Genomic DNA, 18,986 nt, shown 5'->3' on the forward strand with positions numbered 1-18,986 from the left:
ATGTACCTGGTGCCTGCTTGCCAGATGCTTAGTGTCTCTCTCCACCCCCTACCCACCCTTCTTCCCTTCCCCACTCCTCTTCCCTCCCTCCCTCCCTCCCTCCCTTCCTTCCTCCTGTCTCTCTTTTTAAAATAACAGTCTTATTGAAGAATAATTCACATACCATAAAATTAATCCATTTATAGTGTATAATTTAATGATTTTTAGTATATTCACAGGTTGTGCAACCATCACCAATCAGTCTTAGAACATTTTTGTCACTTGGACAAAGAAACCCAATACCCCTTAGCCACCACTCCCCACCCTAGCTCCATCTGCCTCAGCACTAAGCAACCACTAATTGGCTTTCTGTTTCTGTAGATACCTCTGTTCTGCTGCTGCTAAGTCACTTCAGTCATGTGCGACTCTGTGCGACCCCATAGACGGCAGCCCATCAGGCTCCCCCATCCCTGGGATTCTCCAGGCAAGAACACTGGAGTGGGTTGCCATTGCCTTCTCTGACCTCTGTTCTAGATATCTTATATAAATGGACTTATACAATACGTGGCCTTCTGTGATTGGCTTGTATTCCTTTAGCTCAGTGTCTCCTTATCCATGTTGTTGCATATGTCAGTACTTCATTCCTTTGATGGATGGATATTATTTCATTGTGTGGGTGTACCACATTTTGTTTATTCATCAGTTGATGGCACTTGGACTGTATCCAAGTGCATAGACTTTATGGCTATCAAAAATAATGTGCTCCGAATATTAATATACAAGGACATATGTGGATGTGTTTTTTCATTTATATGTGTGTGTGTTTGTGTATGTGCGCATGCACACACTCAGACAAAGTCCAACTCTTTGCGACCCCACTGGCTGTAGCCCACTGTGCTCCTCCGTCCATGGAATTCTCCAGGCAGGAATACTGGAATGAGTTGCTATTTCCTTCTCCAGGGGATCTTCCCAATCCAGGGATCAAACCTGCGTCTCCAGCATTGGCAAGATAATTCTTTACCACTAGTGCCACCTCACTTCATGGGAAATAGATGGGGAAACAGTGGAAACAGTGTCAGACTTTATTTTTGGGGGCTCCAAAATCACTGCAGATGGTGATTGCAGCCATGAAATTAAAAGACGCTTACTCTGGAAGAAAAGTTATGACCAACCTAGATAGCATATTCGAAAGCAAGAGATATTACTTTGCTGACTGAGGTCCATCTACTCAAGGCTATGGTTTTTCCAATAGTCATGTATGGATGTGAGAGTTGGACTGTGAAGAAAGCTGAGTGCCAAAGAATTGATGCTTTTGAACTGTGGTGTTGGAGAAGACTCTTGAGAGTCCCTTGGACTGCAAGGAGATCCAACCAGTCCATTCTCAAGGAGATCTGCCCTGGGATTTCTTTGGAAGGAATGATGCTAAAGCTGAAACTCCAGTACTTTGGCCACCTCATGCGAAGAGCTGACTCACTGGAAAAGACTCTGATGCTGGGAGGGATTGGCGGCAGGAGGAGAAGGGGACCACAGAGGATGAGATGGCTGGATGGCATCACTGACTTGATGGACGTGAGTCTGAGTGAACCCCGGGAGTTGATGATGAACAGGGAGGCCTGGTGTGCTGCGATTCATGGGGTCGCAGAGTCGGACACGACTGAGCGACTGAACTGAGTGCCACCTGGGAAGCCCTCATTTCTCTTGGGAGGTGCGTTATTTCTGTGATTATGTTGATTAAGTACTTAATGCATTGCCTGACAGATCACAGGACAAAACAGCATTCATTTCCTGACCCTGACCTTCCCAAAGGTTATGAATGAAAGCTATTTCCTGCTTGCCGCCCTTGAAAGAAGAGGGGTCAGGCCTTCAGGTTACTGTCCCCAAGGGTACTGGCACCACTGAGTAGCAGATTCTTGGATCAGACTTGTGAGAGATGTTGATGGGTGGTTCTGGTTGAAGGTACTAAGAGAGCAGATAACAAGGTTTGCAGGAGAAATATAAAATTTGGAGTAGAAAGATACAAATCATAAGATTCTGTTCTGCTACTTAAACACTGTGATCCTAGGCCAGTCACTGAAGCTTAATCTTCTCTTCAAAATAAGCCTAACAAGAATTACACCTGAAAATTGGGAGGAGGGCAGGGGCTTATATATGTTATAATGTGCATACAATGTGAAAATCAAGTGCTGTATGAATGTTTGATAAACTCTGGGGGGGAAGTAGTCAGAATTTTGAAACTGCATTCAAATCATAGCAGGTTCAGAGGGCATTTGGAGATTTTGAGGGGTTAAGGCAGGCAGTGGTCAGATCCTTCGGGGGCTGCTGTCAACCCCTCAGGGCTGCAGCCCCTCTGTGGAACTAGCTCTTGCCTGCAGCTGGATTTCTGGCTCTGAGAGAGACCCGGGTCATCCTCAGTTTACCAGGACCGCAGGCACATCAGATCTGCATTGTGATCTTCCTTGAACACTTTGGGCTGGTCAGTTATTCCCTCATTTATGAGAAAGTCCATCTTTGCTCTAGTGATTTAAGATACCCCCTTGATCATATATTAAGTACTATGAGTACTTGGAGGACTTCCCTGTAGCTCAAACGGTAAAGAATCTGCTTGCGTTGCAGGAGACCAGGGTACTAATCCCTGGGTTGGGAAGATCCTCTGGAGGAGAGAATGGCAATCCACTCCAGTATTCTTGCCTGGAGAATTCCATGGACAGAGAAGCCTGGCGGGCTATGGTTCATGGGGTCGCAAAGAGTCGGACACAACTGAGTGACTAACACACACACACGAGTACTTAGGTCTATGTCTAGACTGTCTATTCTGTCAGTGTATTTATCCATTCTTCTGGCAGTACCATCCTGTTTTAATTGTAGAGGCTTTATAGTATGTGTGAATATCTGATAGAGCCAGTCGCCTCCGCTCCTCAGTTTTTTTATTTTCCTATGTTTTCTTAGCTCTTCTTGCATATTTGGTAATCTGGTTTTAAAGAGTTCAGTGTCCTCCTGAAAGGTCCTGTTGGAGGGTCAGGAGTGAGTTGTGGTTGAGCTGTCTTTTAGACCTGGGTGTGTAAAACCAGTAAATTGGTTTTGTAAGATTCTGTTTTCTTTTAGATTCATAAGTATTGAAGGCTTCTAGTGGCTGGATAGCACTCATATTCCCTGAAGCTCCAAAAGAGCAATTCAGAACACTTCAATTGAAGGAGAATATTAAAACTTGGTGAATTTAGATAAAAGAGTATGTGAGTTTTCTGTACTGTTCATGCAGCTGTTCTGTAAACTTGAAATGCTTTTGAAAAAAAAAAATTAATGTCGTCCTGCTTCTGGTAACATTTGGTAAGCATTTTCAGAAACCTGTACAAGTTGTGTTCAGATTCTGCCTTAGCTCCTATCTCGATTGACTCCTGCGAGGAAATCTAGCAAATGAGTTAGGTGTCATTCCTTAAAGAATCAGTGCTGCTTTTCATTTAGTGGCTTGTCCTTCCTTAAACATTTAGCCATTTGAAGATTATGCAAACATCTGTGCTTTTCATCCATACACCCCAAAGGAAATTCAGCCCACCCTCTAAGCCCAGATACGCAAAGGAACCTGCTGTCACCTGTTTTGTTTATCATATCATGTTTTGTATTAGAGACATTTGTTTTCATCTTTTTTTCTATCAGCTTTTTTTGAGATTTAATTGACATTTAACATTGTGTACTAGGGGCTTCCCTAGTAGCTCAGATGGTAAAGCATCCGCCTTCAATGCAGGAGACCTGGATTCGATCCCTGGGTCAGGAAAATCCCCTGGAAAAGGAAATGGCAACCCTCTCCAGTATGCTTGCCTGGAGAATTCCATGGATAGAAGAGCCTGGTGGGCTGCAGTCCATGAGGTTGCAAAGAGTTGGACACAACTGAGCAACTAACACACACATTGTTTAAAGTATATACTCGATGATTCGATATATGTGTATGTTGTGAATGATTGCCATATTCGATTAGTTAACACATCCATGACCTCACACGGGTAACTTTTTTTGTGTTGTGAAAACTTTTAAGATCTACTCCTCTCTTAGTATCTTCCAAGTATGTAAAACAGTATTGTCATGTGAATGATATGACATTCACAGGATGAGGATGAAAGCTCTCAGAGGGCAAGAAAAATGATTTATTTCACATTTCCCCAGTTTCCCTTAGTTCCCTGTGGGAAGTAAACACTAATAATTGGAAGAATGAATTACACGAGTAATTTCCCTAGTAGCCATAGGTTCCCATATAATCTCTTTGAACCCACTGAAAGAATGGGAATAACTAGGAATAACTAGGAAGTGGTTATTGGAGACCAGGATCCAAGTCTTGGTGGTCACTAAGGGAAAGGAGGTAATGAGAATAAAGTACCACTTATCCTTCTGTTCAGGAGATACTGTGGCAAAGCCAAACAAGTAATGAAGTGATGGGCTCAGCTGAGACCCATGCCCTGCAGTTGTGGTTGTGGCTGAAAAGCAACTGTGTGGCCTGTTGGGAGCACCAGGGCAGACCAGACACCCGCAGATAACAGCAAAGTTTACATTTTTCCCCTGTTATTTACAGTAGTGATAATGTTGTTTAGTCACTAATTCGAGTCTGATTTTTGCGACCCCATTGACTGTAGCCCACCAGGCTCCTCTGTCCATGGGATTTCCCAGGCAAGAATACTGGCGTGGGTTGCCATTGACTTCTCCAGGGCATCTTCCTAACCCAGGGATTAAACCCACACCTCCTGCATTGGCAGGCAGTTTCTTTACCACTGAGCTACCAGGGAAGCCAATAGTGACAATAATGCATGTGTGAGCTCAGTTACTCTGTCTTGTCTAGCTCTTTGCGACCCCATGGACTGTAGTCTGCCAGGCTCCTCTATCCGTGGAATTTTCCAGGCAAGAATGCTGGAGTGGGTTGCCATTTCTTCCTCCAGGGCATCTTCCTGACCCAGGGATCAAACCTGCAGCTCCTGAGATTCCTGCATTGCAGGTGGATTCATTACTTCTTGAGCCATCTGGGAACCCCCATGATAATGTATGTTTATTACCAAAACATTGGAAATGTATATATTTTTTGAAAATATAGAAAAGTGAACAGAAAAAAAAATTATTTAAAGTTTCTTCACTGATGACAGCTACTGTTAATCCTTTGTTATATTTCCTTCCAGTCATATTCTTACATGTGAGATTTTAAATAGGAATTGATTTCTTTTCCCCCCACCACCCCCTTTAAAAACATGTTTTATTCATATTGTATGCAAACTTTTGGATCTTGTTCCTTTTGGCTAACATCACAACATGAACATTTTTTCCATTTAGTAATAGTCTTTTTTTTCTTTAGCTTCTTAATTTTCTTTTTAAAAATAACAGCTTTATTGAGATATAATTCACATATAGTTCAATTTACCCATTTAAAGTGTACACTTTAATGGTTTTTAGTATGTTCATAGAGTTATGCAACCATTATCACAATCAATTTTAGAATATTTTCATCAGTCCAGAAAGAAACTCCAAAGTCGTTAGCAGTTACTCCCCTTTTTTCTCACCCACCCACTTTGGGCCTACGCAACCACTAATCTACTTTCTATTTGTATAGAATTATTGTAGTCTTAAGCACAATTTAATTTGCTTCATAATATTTTTCATTGCATATATTATAGTTCATCATTACATTGCTTGACACATGAGTTATTTGTAGTTTTCAGTATTTTAAATAAGACAGTCATGAACATTTCTGTGTACATTTTTCCATATACAGGATTATTCTTTAGGTAGACTCCCAAAGTACAGAAAGGTAGAATCACAGAACCATGAAAAGAGAAGCCCTCAGAAAACCCTTCAGTCTCCCTCCCAGCTCACTCAGAAAGTATTTACTAAATTCAGCATGGTGTAAAACGATAAAGCAATTGCTGATCTCAGAGAGCTTAACAGCACCCAGAATAATGAGCTAGAGTCTAACTCGCATCTGGTTTAGATAATGTAATATGAGGCCATGGAGATACTGTCTAAGGAGCACCAGACTTGGGCTCAAAACATAGACTCATTCCTGGTTCTGTCACTTAAGAGCTGTTGTATGAACTTAAACAAATGACAGCTTCCCTCAGCTTGATTTCCTCCTCAGAAAAATGGTAGGAGCATTGACCTTGATTTCTGTAGAGGTTAGAAATAAGAGGTGGCTTCTGACCTAGCCAAACACAGAAGGAAAAACAAGTTTAATTGTTTGGGAGCTGAAAGAAGTTAGAACCTGACTGTTCCCAGTTTGGTGACCTATAATACCTAAAAGCAAAAAGAAGTATACTTCTTTGTTTTAAAAAAAACTACTACATACCTGAATCCATATTTTAAACCATACTTTGGCAGTATTAACATATTTTATAACCCTCATAATTCCTACTGTTATGGTTTATGGCAAACTAACACTAACTTTTTCTAGACAGGTGACGTGAGTAGTAATGAAGCCTTGATTGGGGAGGGCTGATGCTACTAAAATCTTATACGCACAGTAGTTTAGTGTTCATAGGCAAAATGGCCACCTAATTGTACTTTTTTGCTTTTTATCCCCCACAAAATGGTGAAGCCAAAGGCAACATATGGAAGTATTTCCACATTGTAAGTGAGTGAGGGGAAATGCATGATTTGCAAATATTGTCAAGTGAAAAATGTGTTTCCATCCTACTAAGGTGGCCAAATACATCTCTCTATGTAAGAATGTTCTGCAGATGTGAAAAACTCCTTCCCGGGTTTACTAAAAATGAGAATAGTAAACATCTTTTGCTATCTCTGGCCTCAAGAGCATCACAAAGTGTGGTCCAGTCTACAGGCTCAAGCCCATAAATTCCCATTGGTTTCATTTGTCGCAAAACGGACAGGTGTGGGTCAAGAAAATACTGATCGAGTTGTTCAAAATAAACATTATTGTCAGTAACTGGGTATTCATACCCATAGAAAGTCTTAAATTACTCAGATCTTGCTCTTGGTCTTGAGGCCACCCCTTAGAGTGAAAACAAGCTTTGTTGTTGACGCCTGCCTATATAGGGAGGATCTATGAAAGAGCATCTTGGAGCATTTACACCTGGGCTCGAGGGACAGGAGCAACTTGCTGTATGCTGATAATGCCTCCATCAGATTTCAGAGATGCTCTGAAAAACAAGGGCAAACAGACACAGTGGAGTAAAAGGCTGCCTTACAAAGGAGAGGGCAAAGGAGAGTAGATCTGTTGCTGACTGACAGTGCCAGTGACTGGAAAATAAACTCCAAGGTTCAACTCTAAGCCTGTGAAATCCCCAGGAAACTTACAAATGCAGATTCCTAGGCCCTGTTCTAGCAGTCTGATTCACTCAGTCTGGGTGGGGCCAGGACTCCTCACTTTAAGCAGCTGTCTCTGCTGATTAAGAAAATAATAGCCTCATGGAGATATAATTCACATACCATAAAATTCACCCCTTTAAAATACACAGTTGTGTTTTTAGCATATTAACTATTGCAACCATCACTATCTAATTTTAGAACATTTTCATCACTCTCCTCCCCCTGAAAATCCATACCTATTAGCAGTCATTACCCACTCCCCCCTCATACAGCCCCCGGCAACACTAATCTACTTTCCATCTCGATGGATTTGTCTGTTCTGCACACTTCACGTAGATGCAGTCATACAACGTTTCTGTTGTGGCTGGCTTTTTCCCACTTAGTATGCTTTTAAGATTCATCGATGTTGTAGCATGTAATAGTCCTTCTTTTTTTAATGGCTGAGTAATACTCCATTGGAGGAGGAAATGGCAACCCACTTCAGTATTTTTGCCTGGAAAATCCCATGGAGCCTAGTGGGCTATGGTGCATAGGGTCACAAAGAGTCAGACAGGACTGAAGCAACTGAGCAATACTCCATTGTATGGCTCGACCACATTTTGTTTATCCAGTCATCTGTTAAGTATAAGAAGATATGGTATATGTGTTCGCTCATTCAACAAACATTCCTTGAATACCCTTACGTGATTTGGGGGAATCTTTGGGGCTCAAAGCAGAACTCCTAGAAACAGGAAGCCTTTGGTTCATAGGAAAGCCAATACTTGGCTTTACCTGGTGTGTGTGCTGAGGACCTGGTGTCTGGTCATGGTGTGAAGCACGGTTTAAGCATTTGGTCCAAGAATGCAGACTGTGATTTTCCCAAATAATGGTCCCTGGGTGTGGTTTTGAGGCAGCATGTAGGCTTTGGTTTCGGTTATTCCTCATCTATTTCAGAATCCCCCATCTTCTTCCAAATGTGAAAAAAAAATTTGCTTTTTTTTTTGTGAAAATACTTCCCCCAAAAGCTGTCATGTAAAGAACCAGAGCAGCCTGTTTTAATTTTAAAAATTATTTTTGTTTGTTTGAAGATAATGAAAATGCAGCATCAAGAGGCTCAGGAATGAGCTTCACTAGGCAGTTAGATGCAGCAAGAGTTGTATTATGTGATTGTGTGTGTGTGTTTTCCCTTCTCAACATATTTTCTGAAAGCAGACACCTTCTGGGTATGTTGGCTAATAAGAAAAATGCTCAGGGAGTTCCCTGGTGGCCCAGTGGTTAGGATTCTGGGCTTTCTGCTGTGGCCTGGGATCAATCTCTGGTCAGGGAATTGAGATCCCACAAACTGCTTGGTTAAAAAAAAAAAAACAAAAACAAAAAAAAACACTCAGTTGAGAAAATAACTATTTTTGTTCTGCTGTAATTGTTATAGTTTCTTCTCAGTTCTCTTGCCTGCTCTTTATAAGCTGATAAAACTAAGTTATTAGGATCATTAAAGCTGAAGAGCTTGTTTTATTTGCAACAGAAATAAAAACCACTGAAAATTTAGTTTTATTAGCATGATAGGATTTATGATATAAACTGTATTTTTCACTCAGTATCTCAAGTCCATTTTATGAATCAAGTTATATATATATGTTTACCTATACTTTGGAACCGACATGCTAGCCTTACAACACTGAAGGCCTGGGAACATTGCAGTTATATGTATTTTATTCCTCACTTCACCACCTCCGCTGCCCACATTTATTTTTTTTCCTTTGAATATCCCTATACTGAATTTTCAGTTGAGATATAATTCACATAAAGTTCACCATTTAAAAGTACACAATTTAGGGACTTCTGTGGCGGTGCAGTGATTAGGACTGCGCACTTCCACTAGTGTGGGGGAAGGTTTGATCCCTGATTAGGGAACTAAATTCTTACATGCTGCCTGGCGTAGCCAAAAAATTTAGAAGGTAAAAGTGCACAGTTTAGTGATTTGTGATGTATTCATAGTGTTCTGCAGCTATCATTACTATCTCTTTGCAGATCACTTCCATCAGCCCCAGAAGAAACCTTTACCTGTTAGCAATCATCCCAATTCCCCCTTCCGTGCATGGATTTACCTATTCTGGTCTTTTCGTATAAATAAAGTCATGCAATATTCCTTTTTTATCTGGCTTTTTTCACTTAGTGTGTTTTCAGGGTTCAGCCATGCTGTAGCATGGAGCATGTAATGACCCTTTATTCCTTTTAACACTGAACTGAATAACGTACTGTGTGGCTAGACCACATTCTGTTTGTTGATCCATTCATCAGTTGATTGACATTTCCAGATTTCAATTTTTGTTTAAATCACTGTTTTTATAAGATTTGGGGAGGGGACTTCCTTGGTGGTCCAGGGGCTAAGAGTCTGAGCTCCCACTTCAAGGGATCTCGATTTGATCCCTCGTCAGGGAACTAGATCTCTCATGCCACAACTAAAGACCAAAGATCCCGCACAACTAAGACCCGGTGCAGCCAAAGAAATTAAATCTTTCCTCCCTTCGCCCCCACCCCATCTCCCTGTGACTTAAACATGTCCAGATTTTTTTTTTATAGCAGTCACTGAACCAGTACTATCCAAACTTCTTTTCTTAAGTGACTTCGATAGCAAAATTTCTATTGACCATGTATTACTATCATCTCCCTGTTCCCAACATCAAAACCCCACCAGAGCTAAAGGGAAGAAGGTTATTACTGTTGGGTGATATCAACAATCAGTAGCAACCTATTTAATTTTAAAATATCACAAATGGATAGTTAATTAATGCCCAGAACAAAATACAAGCAGTGCTTCATTGGAAGAGGCCAGGCCTCAGACCACGAGCAGCGGTCTTCCTGGGCTCCTGGTACTGAAGACGGTGCTGGCTCCAGCAGGTGGATTTCCCACCTGCCTTTGCTGCTCCTTCAGTGGCAGTGAACCAGGGAGAGCGGCAGGTGCAGGCCGGGCTCTAAAGGAGTTACCATCTGCCAGCTGGGGACTCCTCACTTCTTTTCACACAGGGCTGCTCCTCTCCTTACTCAGGCACCCTCAGGTTCTCCTGTAAGAACTGCTCTCAGGGAAAGATGTGATAAGTCAACTGCCTCCTTCCTGTTTGTGGAAAAACACTTTATATCTCTTTGAAAATCTTGATCCTTTTGGGGGGAAAATACTTGTTTTTAAATTAACTATCTCACAGTTAGTACTCCAAACCCCCTTCAAAAAAGTGTTTTCAGAGATCAGGCTGAAATTTTAAGCCTTAGTGGGTAACCTTAAAGGGGTTACAAAATAATATCTACTTTTTGACCTACTAACGTCAGTCTGGAGCAGTTAAAATTTTCTGTGGTCTTTTGAGAAATGGCAGCCCACTCCAGTACTCTTGCCTGGAAAATCCCATGGACGGAGGAGCCTGGTAGGCTACAGTCCATAGAGTCGCAAAGAGTCGGACATGACTGAGCGACTTCACATCACAGAAACATCTCACTATAATCTCTCTTTTTCTCTTGAAAAAGTAAAGGTAATTCAGAGAAGTAATTAGGAGTAACAGGCTGAGACATTTGAAGGGAGTCCCTAACAGATTAAAAGCTTAGAAGACTCTTCCCACCACCTTTTAACTTCACCTGAGCCCACCAATCAACTTGACATTGAGCCCAAAGAGAAACAGGAGTCAAGAACAGATTTAACAGTATTCCCTTTAACAAGGAGAGAAACAGGATTCAGTTATGGACTAGATTGATAAATATAATTAGCTGTAGATGTTGGCATTTTAAAAAATATCTTCTTCAATTTGTAAAACAATTTAAAAACTTCTGGAAATGTTCGTATGTACAAAACACATGAACCTTCATGTGCCCATCACCTAGCTTTAAAATTTTGTGTGACATTTTATTCTAATTAAGTTTATTGGTACTAATTAAGCTCATCTAGTGAATGGGAAGTTCTATAGTTTTGTGGCAGTTGAATGAGAAAACGTATTACTAGTCATGCATTCATAATAGCTCCTGCAAACCAGCCTGTTTAGATCACAAGGCCAAATTACCTAGCAAGAAATAAAAGAAACTTTGGATTGTGTAAAAATCACCCGAGGCCTTTGATTTGCCATATTTATGGGTTTGTTGTTCGTTTGTTTTGGCTGTGCTGGGAGGCTTGTGGGATCTTACTAATAGTTCCTCCAACCGGGGATCAAACTCAGGCCTCAGCAGTGAAAGCTCCAAGTCCTAACCACTGGACCACCAGGGAATTCCTTGATTTACCATATTTAAATACAGTTTCCAGGCCGGCCCCAGACACTTGGTTTGGTACATTGGGTTGGTGCCCAGGAATCTACATGTCTGACAAGTTTCCCAGTTTGACTAGATCAGATCCTCAGTGGACCACACTTTGGAAAACAGTACCATCTTGCAATCCCAGACCTATAAAGTGATAGAGAAGTTTGTCTTGGTAATGTAAGTCACAGAGTACTCCCACCTAGCAAATCAGGCTAGGCTTGTCACCTAATTAATGACCTTGAAACATCAGAAACAAAAGGCACGTGCCAAAGTTTTGCTCAAGCAGTGTTTTCCATTCTCCTATGAATTCAGAAATGTTGGTAAGCTGATTGCTGAGTGTGCTCCGGGGTCCGTGCCCCGCTCAGTTCCAGCCCCTTAAGCCCACTTGAACTTGCTTCTCAGACGAGGGTATCAGCTGTGCCTCTAGAGACTGTGGTTTTCGGACTGGAAGTTATTATTGCCTGATGGGAATCAAGTTCACTTAAGTCCCGTGTTTTTTAAGTGTGTCTCTGGATCTTTAACCTCAAAGTTCACCCATGGTTCTCTGTGCATTAGACACAGTGGGTTTTGTGCTTTTTGAAAAAGCTGTGGCTTCCTGGGAACTTCAGAAAAACCGTTCCCTTTGGGGAAAAGAGGGGTTGTAGGGCTGATGGTGACCTGGCACAGTCCTGGTGCTCTCTCCCCACAGGAAGATGCCATGCCTTACTCATCTGTGAATCCCCATGGCTTCCGGCACAGGGCCTGGCACCTATTCCTAGTGCCACTGAGAGGGTGCCAGCCTGAAAGAAGAGGGTGGGCGGCAAGAGTTGTTAGCTTACGAGAAGAAGGCTCCGTCGCTGGGGGGCTTGGTCTGTGTGGAGGCGGTGGGGAGTGGCTGTTATCCTGAGTCCAATGCAGCCTCTGCCAGGATCAGGACAGAAGAGCAGTGTCTGTCTGCCCAGCAGAGTGGAGAGGCTCCAGAAGCTTCGCAGAGTGTCATGAGGGGGCACTGAGTTCCTTTCTGTCCCCCAAAGGCCTCTCAGGACTCTCCTTTACAACAGGAGGGGAGCCCTGGGGCCCGGCTTCTTTCAAAAACCGAGCTTGCTTTCAGCACTGAGGGATCCCAAAAATGCACAGTGCCACTCTCTGGGAAAGAGGGCAGCTGGGTTCCCTGCGGACCCAGGCCCCAGCTCCGTCCTCCTCCCCAAACACGTGGTTTCTCTTGCTGTTTTCTCGGCTCACCATTTCCTAACCTCCCTCTTTTTAATTTGTTGCCCATGTGCATTCTTCTTTTTCTCTTTCTCCCTCTAGACTTCCTCTCCTCATTCCTAAGAGTTATATGCATGTCTTAAAGCCTGTCCCTTTGTTTTCTTGGGGGAAGGGGATGCCTAGTCTGGGCCTTGGGGAGCCATGCTGTCACCTGGCAGGTAAACCATCCTGGGAGAGGGGATAGGAGTCTTGGAAATGTGAGAAGGAGCTGGGATCAGGATTCCTGGGAGGTTCAGTTAGGGCTTCCCTGATAGCTCAGTTGGTAAAGAATCCTACAATGCAGGAGACCCTGGGTCGGGAAGATCCCCTGGAGAAGGGCTAGGCTACCCACTCCAGTATTCTTGGGCTTCCCTTGTGGCTCAGCTGGTAAACAATGCGCCATACTGTAGGAGACCTGGGTCCGATCCCTGGGTTGGGAAGATCCCCTGGAGAAGAGAAAGCCTACCCACTCCAGTATTCTGGAGAATACCACGGACTGTATAGTCCATGAGGTCGCAAAGAGTTGGACACGACTGAGCAACTTTCACTTTCAGTGGAGTGAAATCTCCAGAGTCTGAGTATTCTCCAAACCTCTAGTCAAGGAGTCACCCTCTCTCCATCAAGTGGGGCCCCAGTCCCTCGTGGTCATGCTTTACAGAATTGCAGGGCAGATCCTGTTGGCATTTGCCGACGGGTCTCATCTTCCTAGCCACATCCACCTAAGCCATACTCATTTGTCCAGAGTTCTGTAGGGACTTGCTATTGAGGTAGTACATTTAATCGGTTACTTCAGTTCATTTGGATGTCAGATCCTGAAGTTTTATAAAACTGCTGCTTCTCAAAAAAACCCCGCTGCTTCTCCAGAGACGGCTCCTTTGGTACCCAGGTGGTCCTTAGCATGTTGCACGTTCGAGATGTCCCGTGGGAAGCCTGGCTCTGCTACGACCATCTCCTAGTTTTCATAGACCAGACAGATGACCTAGTGGCTGAGCATTTCCCGCTCCTGGATTCTGAGCCTCTGAAAGAGTGTCTCCACGCAGGGCTCTAAAGCCAAAGACAGTATAGGTTTATACCCAGCGTCAGGGCAGCGGAAGAATAGAATAGCTCTGTGTAGGCATTGCCACTTGAGCAGGTGGTTTATTTCTTGTTTCAAATTAAGTAACAACTCTTCTCTTCTTTGGGGTCTGACTGAAGGGACTTAGCAGCAGCAGCAGCAGCAGCACATCACTGGTTCTTACAGAGCCTTGAAAGAGTGTCAAGTTGTGCTGGTATTTGTTTTACTTTCTTAGGTTACACGTTTTCTAAAAATTTTTGGTTACTTTTATCTAAAAGACACACACACATGCTTGCACATATGAGAAGCGTTGGCATGGGGGCTGAATCTGGGTGGACCTCGGATTCTGTGCCTCTGACCCCACCCCTCTCTGCATCGGTAATTCTATACGGTGCAACCCTGTCACCCCCTACTCCAGGGTGGAAGCCGCCAGGGATAGTTTGGGGTGTGGGCCCTGGATTGGCTGCCATGCTCACTGAGTGTGCCCCACTGTTCCCCCAGGCAACTCGAAGCTCCTCTTGGTGTTGACATGATGACTATGCAGGCCAGCCAAGGGCAGCCACAGCTGGAATGAAAACCTGGGCTATGAATTGGCTGACAAGTAAGAACTTTTCTCCCCCATGACTGCAGAAGTTGGCCCAGATTCTCAGTCTCCTTCCTTTTTCCACTGCCTTTCCCTCCTCACGAACCCCACCTCCCTGAACTAAGGAAGCTTTCTGATCTAAGTCATTGTGATGAGCCCCCTCCCCTGTAAACCATCTCCATGCCCTGTGCTCAGTCAACAGCACAGGACCACAGTGGTCAAGGAAGGTCTGGCTGATGCCCAGAGTCCACTTTGGGCCTTATCCCCATGTATGCCTTCCAGTCCAAGGTTTATTTTTCTTTTTTAAAAACTTCATTTTCTTTATTTATTTTCAGCTTTTTATTTTGTATTGGGGTATAACCAGTGAATAATGTTGTGATAATTTCAGGTGAACAGCAAAGGGACTCAGCCATACATACACATGTATCCATTCTCCTCCAAACTCCCCCCACCCATCCAGGCTGCCACATAACCCTGAGCAGAGTTCCCTGTGCTTGCACAGTAGGTCCTTGTTGGTTGTCTGTTTTGTTCAGGTGTTTTAATTATTGTTGAGCCCTAAAGCTTTGCAGCTGCCTGTCCACATAGCCTTTTTACCCACCTTATATTAGCAGGGTTGTTTTCTCCCCAGATGGAGCCCTTTCCTCCGGTACCCTGTCTCACATTCTGCAGGGGACTTGGCAGTCACTGAGCTGTTCACAGATCACTGAGCTGTTCACAGCTGTGCACCCCAGTCCAGAGCCCCTTCAAGGGTCACAGAATCCTGGAAACATGAACCAGAGAAGTTCTTGGGTCCAGCAAACATGTGCAGAAGGCACTCTGCCCTGGTTTCATCATCCTTCCCGTTGCTGCTTGAGCTTTGTAATTCCAGGGTAGTTTTCTAACAGACTAGGCTTTTCTCGTCTTCAGTTTTTAGATGGACCCTCAGTGATTGTAAAGTCACTCCAGATGTTTGGGATCTTAGACAATAACTATAACTATTACAGTAACACTAGTTACCATTTATTGCTATCAAGACTTACAATGTATGCTGTACTGTGGGTACTTTACATATATTAATGCATCCTTTCACTCATTTAACTTATTGACTACCTGCTGTGTATTGAGCATAGCGAACAAAATAAATTTGGCCTCTGCACCAATAAAATTTCAGTATTCTCGTTGTAAGGTGAAAAAAATGAAACCAAGGTCCAAACCCAGGTCCCTTTAACTCCAAAGTCCTATATTCATCTACTGTCAATATTATTTAATAGTACATATGATGTTAATGATTATATATTATATCATCAGTTCTCACTAAGCGTGAACTAACTTGAATTGTGTTTTTATGTGTCCTATCTCTTCATCTTGCCTCTAGACAGTAAGAGCAAGAAGTTAAATTTCTGGCTTTGGAATTCTGAGTAGAATAACTAACTGATTCTAACTCTGATTCTGACTAAAATTTGAATTCATGCTAATGTCCTCAGTGGTGACAGAACTGTTAAAAAAGTGTTTCTTTTTTGTAAGCACTCTGTTATGAATGGTAATTGATTATTTAAATAAGGAAATCTGCTTTGATAGCCATATTTAACATATGAAAATTTGTTTGCAATTTCACACGTTTCTGATTTATGCTAAGCAACCAAGAACAACAACATAATTTACATGTTAATATCTCAAGCCAGGAAGAAGTCTTTATATAAACAACCATTAGTCTCTGGACTAGAAAGCTAGATAGTAACAGGATGCGTGAAATTGCTAGTTACTCATCCCTCATGTGAACCTTAGCTGGAGTTTCCAAGAGCCTGTGTATTTTGAAAACATGCGCCACGAAGCCGGTCCATGCACGCTTGCTCTTCTTGGCACATTTAAGGTCACTGTGCTCAGTCATGACCTTTGCTGGTGGAAGAAATGCTTTGCATTTCAAAACACCGATACTCTCACGCTCATTGTTGTTGTTCAGTCACTAAATCATGTCTGACTTTTTGCAGTGCCCTAGACTGCAACACACCAGGTTTCTCTGTCCTTCACTATCTCCCAGAGCTTGCTCAAACTCATGCTCGTTGAGTCGGTGATGCCATCCAGCCATCTCATCCTCTGTCGCCCGCTTCTCCTCCTGCCTTCAATCGTTCCTAGCATCAGGGTCTTTTCCAATGAGTTGGCTCTTCACATCAGATGGCCAAAGTACTGGAGCTTCTTTTTTTCTTTCTAAATAATTTTTAACATCTTCATGGCACTAACCGATCTTCTAAAATCACATTTGGAGGCCTATATCCCCATACGTTTGTGTTGAGTGAGACCTTTTTGCAGTGATGGAAATTGTTTTCTATTCCATCCAGTATAGTAACTGTTAACCACACGTGGCTACTGAGTTCTTGACATGTGGCTGCTGCAACTGAGGAACCAAAGCTTTGATTTAATTTGATTTTAGTTTAAATAGCCACATGTGGCTAGTGACTGCTATACCAGACAATGCAGTTCTAGGCCATGCAGGAAATCTGAATCTGTTCGTTTACTCGCTTATTCATGCAACAAGTATTATTGACTACCTACTCTGCCGGGTGTTGTTAGTGGTGCTAGGGTTGAAGTGATAGACAAAACAAAACAATCCCTGTCCTCCCAGAGAAACCAGTCTAGTGGGGTTCACATTCTAGAGGATGTTCCAGTCAAATGCAGCCAATCATTGTGGCTTTACCCACTCAAATCAGGACAATTTATCAAGCCCAGAATTAGGGAAAACTTCATGACTTATGACATTTGTTTTAATTTTTAAATAATCATTCCAAAGGATTTTCTGTTGGTATAATCTTCTATCTCATGAAACTTCTATTTTCATTGGGAAAAAGCTAACAATAATGATAACTGCCATTATTGTACACTCACACCATTCTAGATACTTAATATGAGCTAGCTTACTAAGTGTTTATAGCCACCTTGGTAGGTATGTTTATTGTTATTCCCATTTCACAGATGAGGAAACTGAGGTTTAGAGAAGTTAAACAGTTCAGCCAAGGTCACACAACTGGTCAGTGGTTGAATTAGGATTTACACCCACATCTATTGAATGCCACAGTCCAATAGCTCCTTTCATTCCATTTTGCGGAGAAAAGCATAAAGTGATTTTTTAAATGGTGGTTTCAATGTTTGTGGCTTGCAACTAGTATCTAACATTTATATCTGAAAGTGAAAGTGAAAGTCACTTAGTCATATCTGACTCTTTTAGACCCCATGGACTGACTATATAGACCATGGAATTCTTCAAGCCAGATTACTGGAGTGGGTAGCCTTCTCTAGGGGATCTTCCCAACCCAGGGGTCGAACCCAGGTCTCCCGCCCTGCAGGTGGATTCTTTACCAGCTGAGCCATAAGGGAAGCCCAACAATTTATATCTAAGTTTTAGCAAATTGCTATGATGTGTCAAGAACAATAACAAACGCCTCACTCTGTGTTTTTCTTATTTAGGGTCAAAGTGGATGGTCCAAAGACTGGGGAAGACCCTCAAAGGCAGCCATTTAGTTCCTCCATCCCTTTCCTAGAGACTGATCAGGATCCAGCCTTCCGAAGAAGCCCCCTGGAGAGCCTCCATAACCTGATGCTGGAGCCAAGAGTGGGCTGTTCTCAACAGAACATGTTCAGCTCAGATATGATCATCAGTGACTCAGCTTCAGATCTCAGCGCTAAAGGAACCAGCAGGGCCGGCAAGAGGCAGCTGGGCAGTGTTCAGGACCCGTGCCCTCCCGCCCAAGGCAGGGCCCGGCACACGTCCCTCAGCATAAAGGACAAGATATCAGAATGGGAAGGGAAAAGGGAGTTGCCCACGCCTGCCCCTGGCAGGAAGGCAGATGGCCAGGAGGGTTACCTGATGTCCTATGTGACGGAGAGGAGAAGCAGTGATGGTTCGAGGGCTCGGGTCACCGAGGCTCAGAATGGAACGAGGCTGGACATGGAAAGTAGAGAGGATGAGCGGAATAAAGTGAAGGTCAGAGCACAGGATGCCGAGCAGAGGCCGGACCTGAGCCAGCCAGCCCGGGAGCCGGCTCCCAGCTTGGGCAGAGGCCGGGAGCCCAGGCTTGGCAAACAGCGCTTTCAGAACGATAGCCTGTCTGTGCTGAAGCAGGTCAAGAAACTCGAGCAGGCTCTGAAGGATGGGTCTGCTGGGCTGGATCCCCAGTTACCAGGCACGTGTTATTCCCCACACTGCCTGCCGGACAAGGCCGAGGAGGCGCCCACCGTTCCTGAGCACCGCGGGGGTGGGGGCGGCTCAGAGTTCAGAGCCCACCGCTTGGACCTGGAAACCAGGGAGCCTGCCCTTGAGGCTGCCGAGGAAAGGAAAGGCTTGTGCAGGAGGCCCTGTGACCAGAGCCTGGAGAGTGTGTACAGAGGCTTGGAGGACCCCCCCACAAAACCCTTCATCAACCCCTTGCCCAAACCCCGGAGAACTTTCAAACACGATGGAGAAGGGGACAAGGATGGGAACCCAGGCACGAGCTTCCGGAAAGACAGAAGGAACCTGCCTCCTCTGCCCTCTCTACCTCCCCCACCCCTGCCCTCCTCTCCCCCACCCCCCTCGGTGAACAGAAGGCTGTGGAGCGGGAGACCGAAAGCCAGTGCTGACCACAGGTAGGT

The 18,986-nt window shown here is 43.7% G+C and overlaps 1 protein-coding gene across 4 annotated transcripts in view; it reads left to right on the forward strand.

Moving 5' to 3' along the window:
• Positions 1-18,986, forward strand: part of DENND2A (DENN domain containing 2A) — a 98,234-nt gene that overhangs the window by 15,636 nt on the left and 63,612 nt on the right. For 2 of the 4 annotated variants that reach the window (XM_018046861.1, XM_018046862.1), the window contains exons 1-2: positions 14,303-14,402; positions 17,823-18,980. In XM_018046861.1, the coding sequence (XP_017902350.1) occupies positions 17,953-18,980 (1,028 nt within the window). In that variant the 5' untranslated portion in view covers positions 14,303-14,402; positions 17,823-17,952. Of the gene's footprint in view, positions 1-14,302; positions 14,403-17,822; positions 18,981-18,986 lie in introns of those variants that run through there. The other 2 variants (XM_018046863.1, XM_018046864.1) reach the window with 1 other exon arrangement.

This window comes from Capra hircus, chromosome 4 (assembly GCF_001704415.2).
Source record: "Capra hircus breed San Clemente chromosome 4, ASM170441v1, whole genome shotgun sequence".
Lineage (NCBI taxonomy): Eukaryota > Metazoa > Chordata > Mammalia > Artiodactyla > Bovidae > Capra > Capra hircus.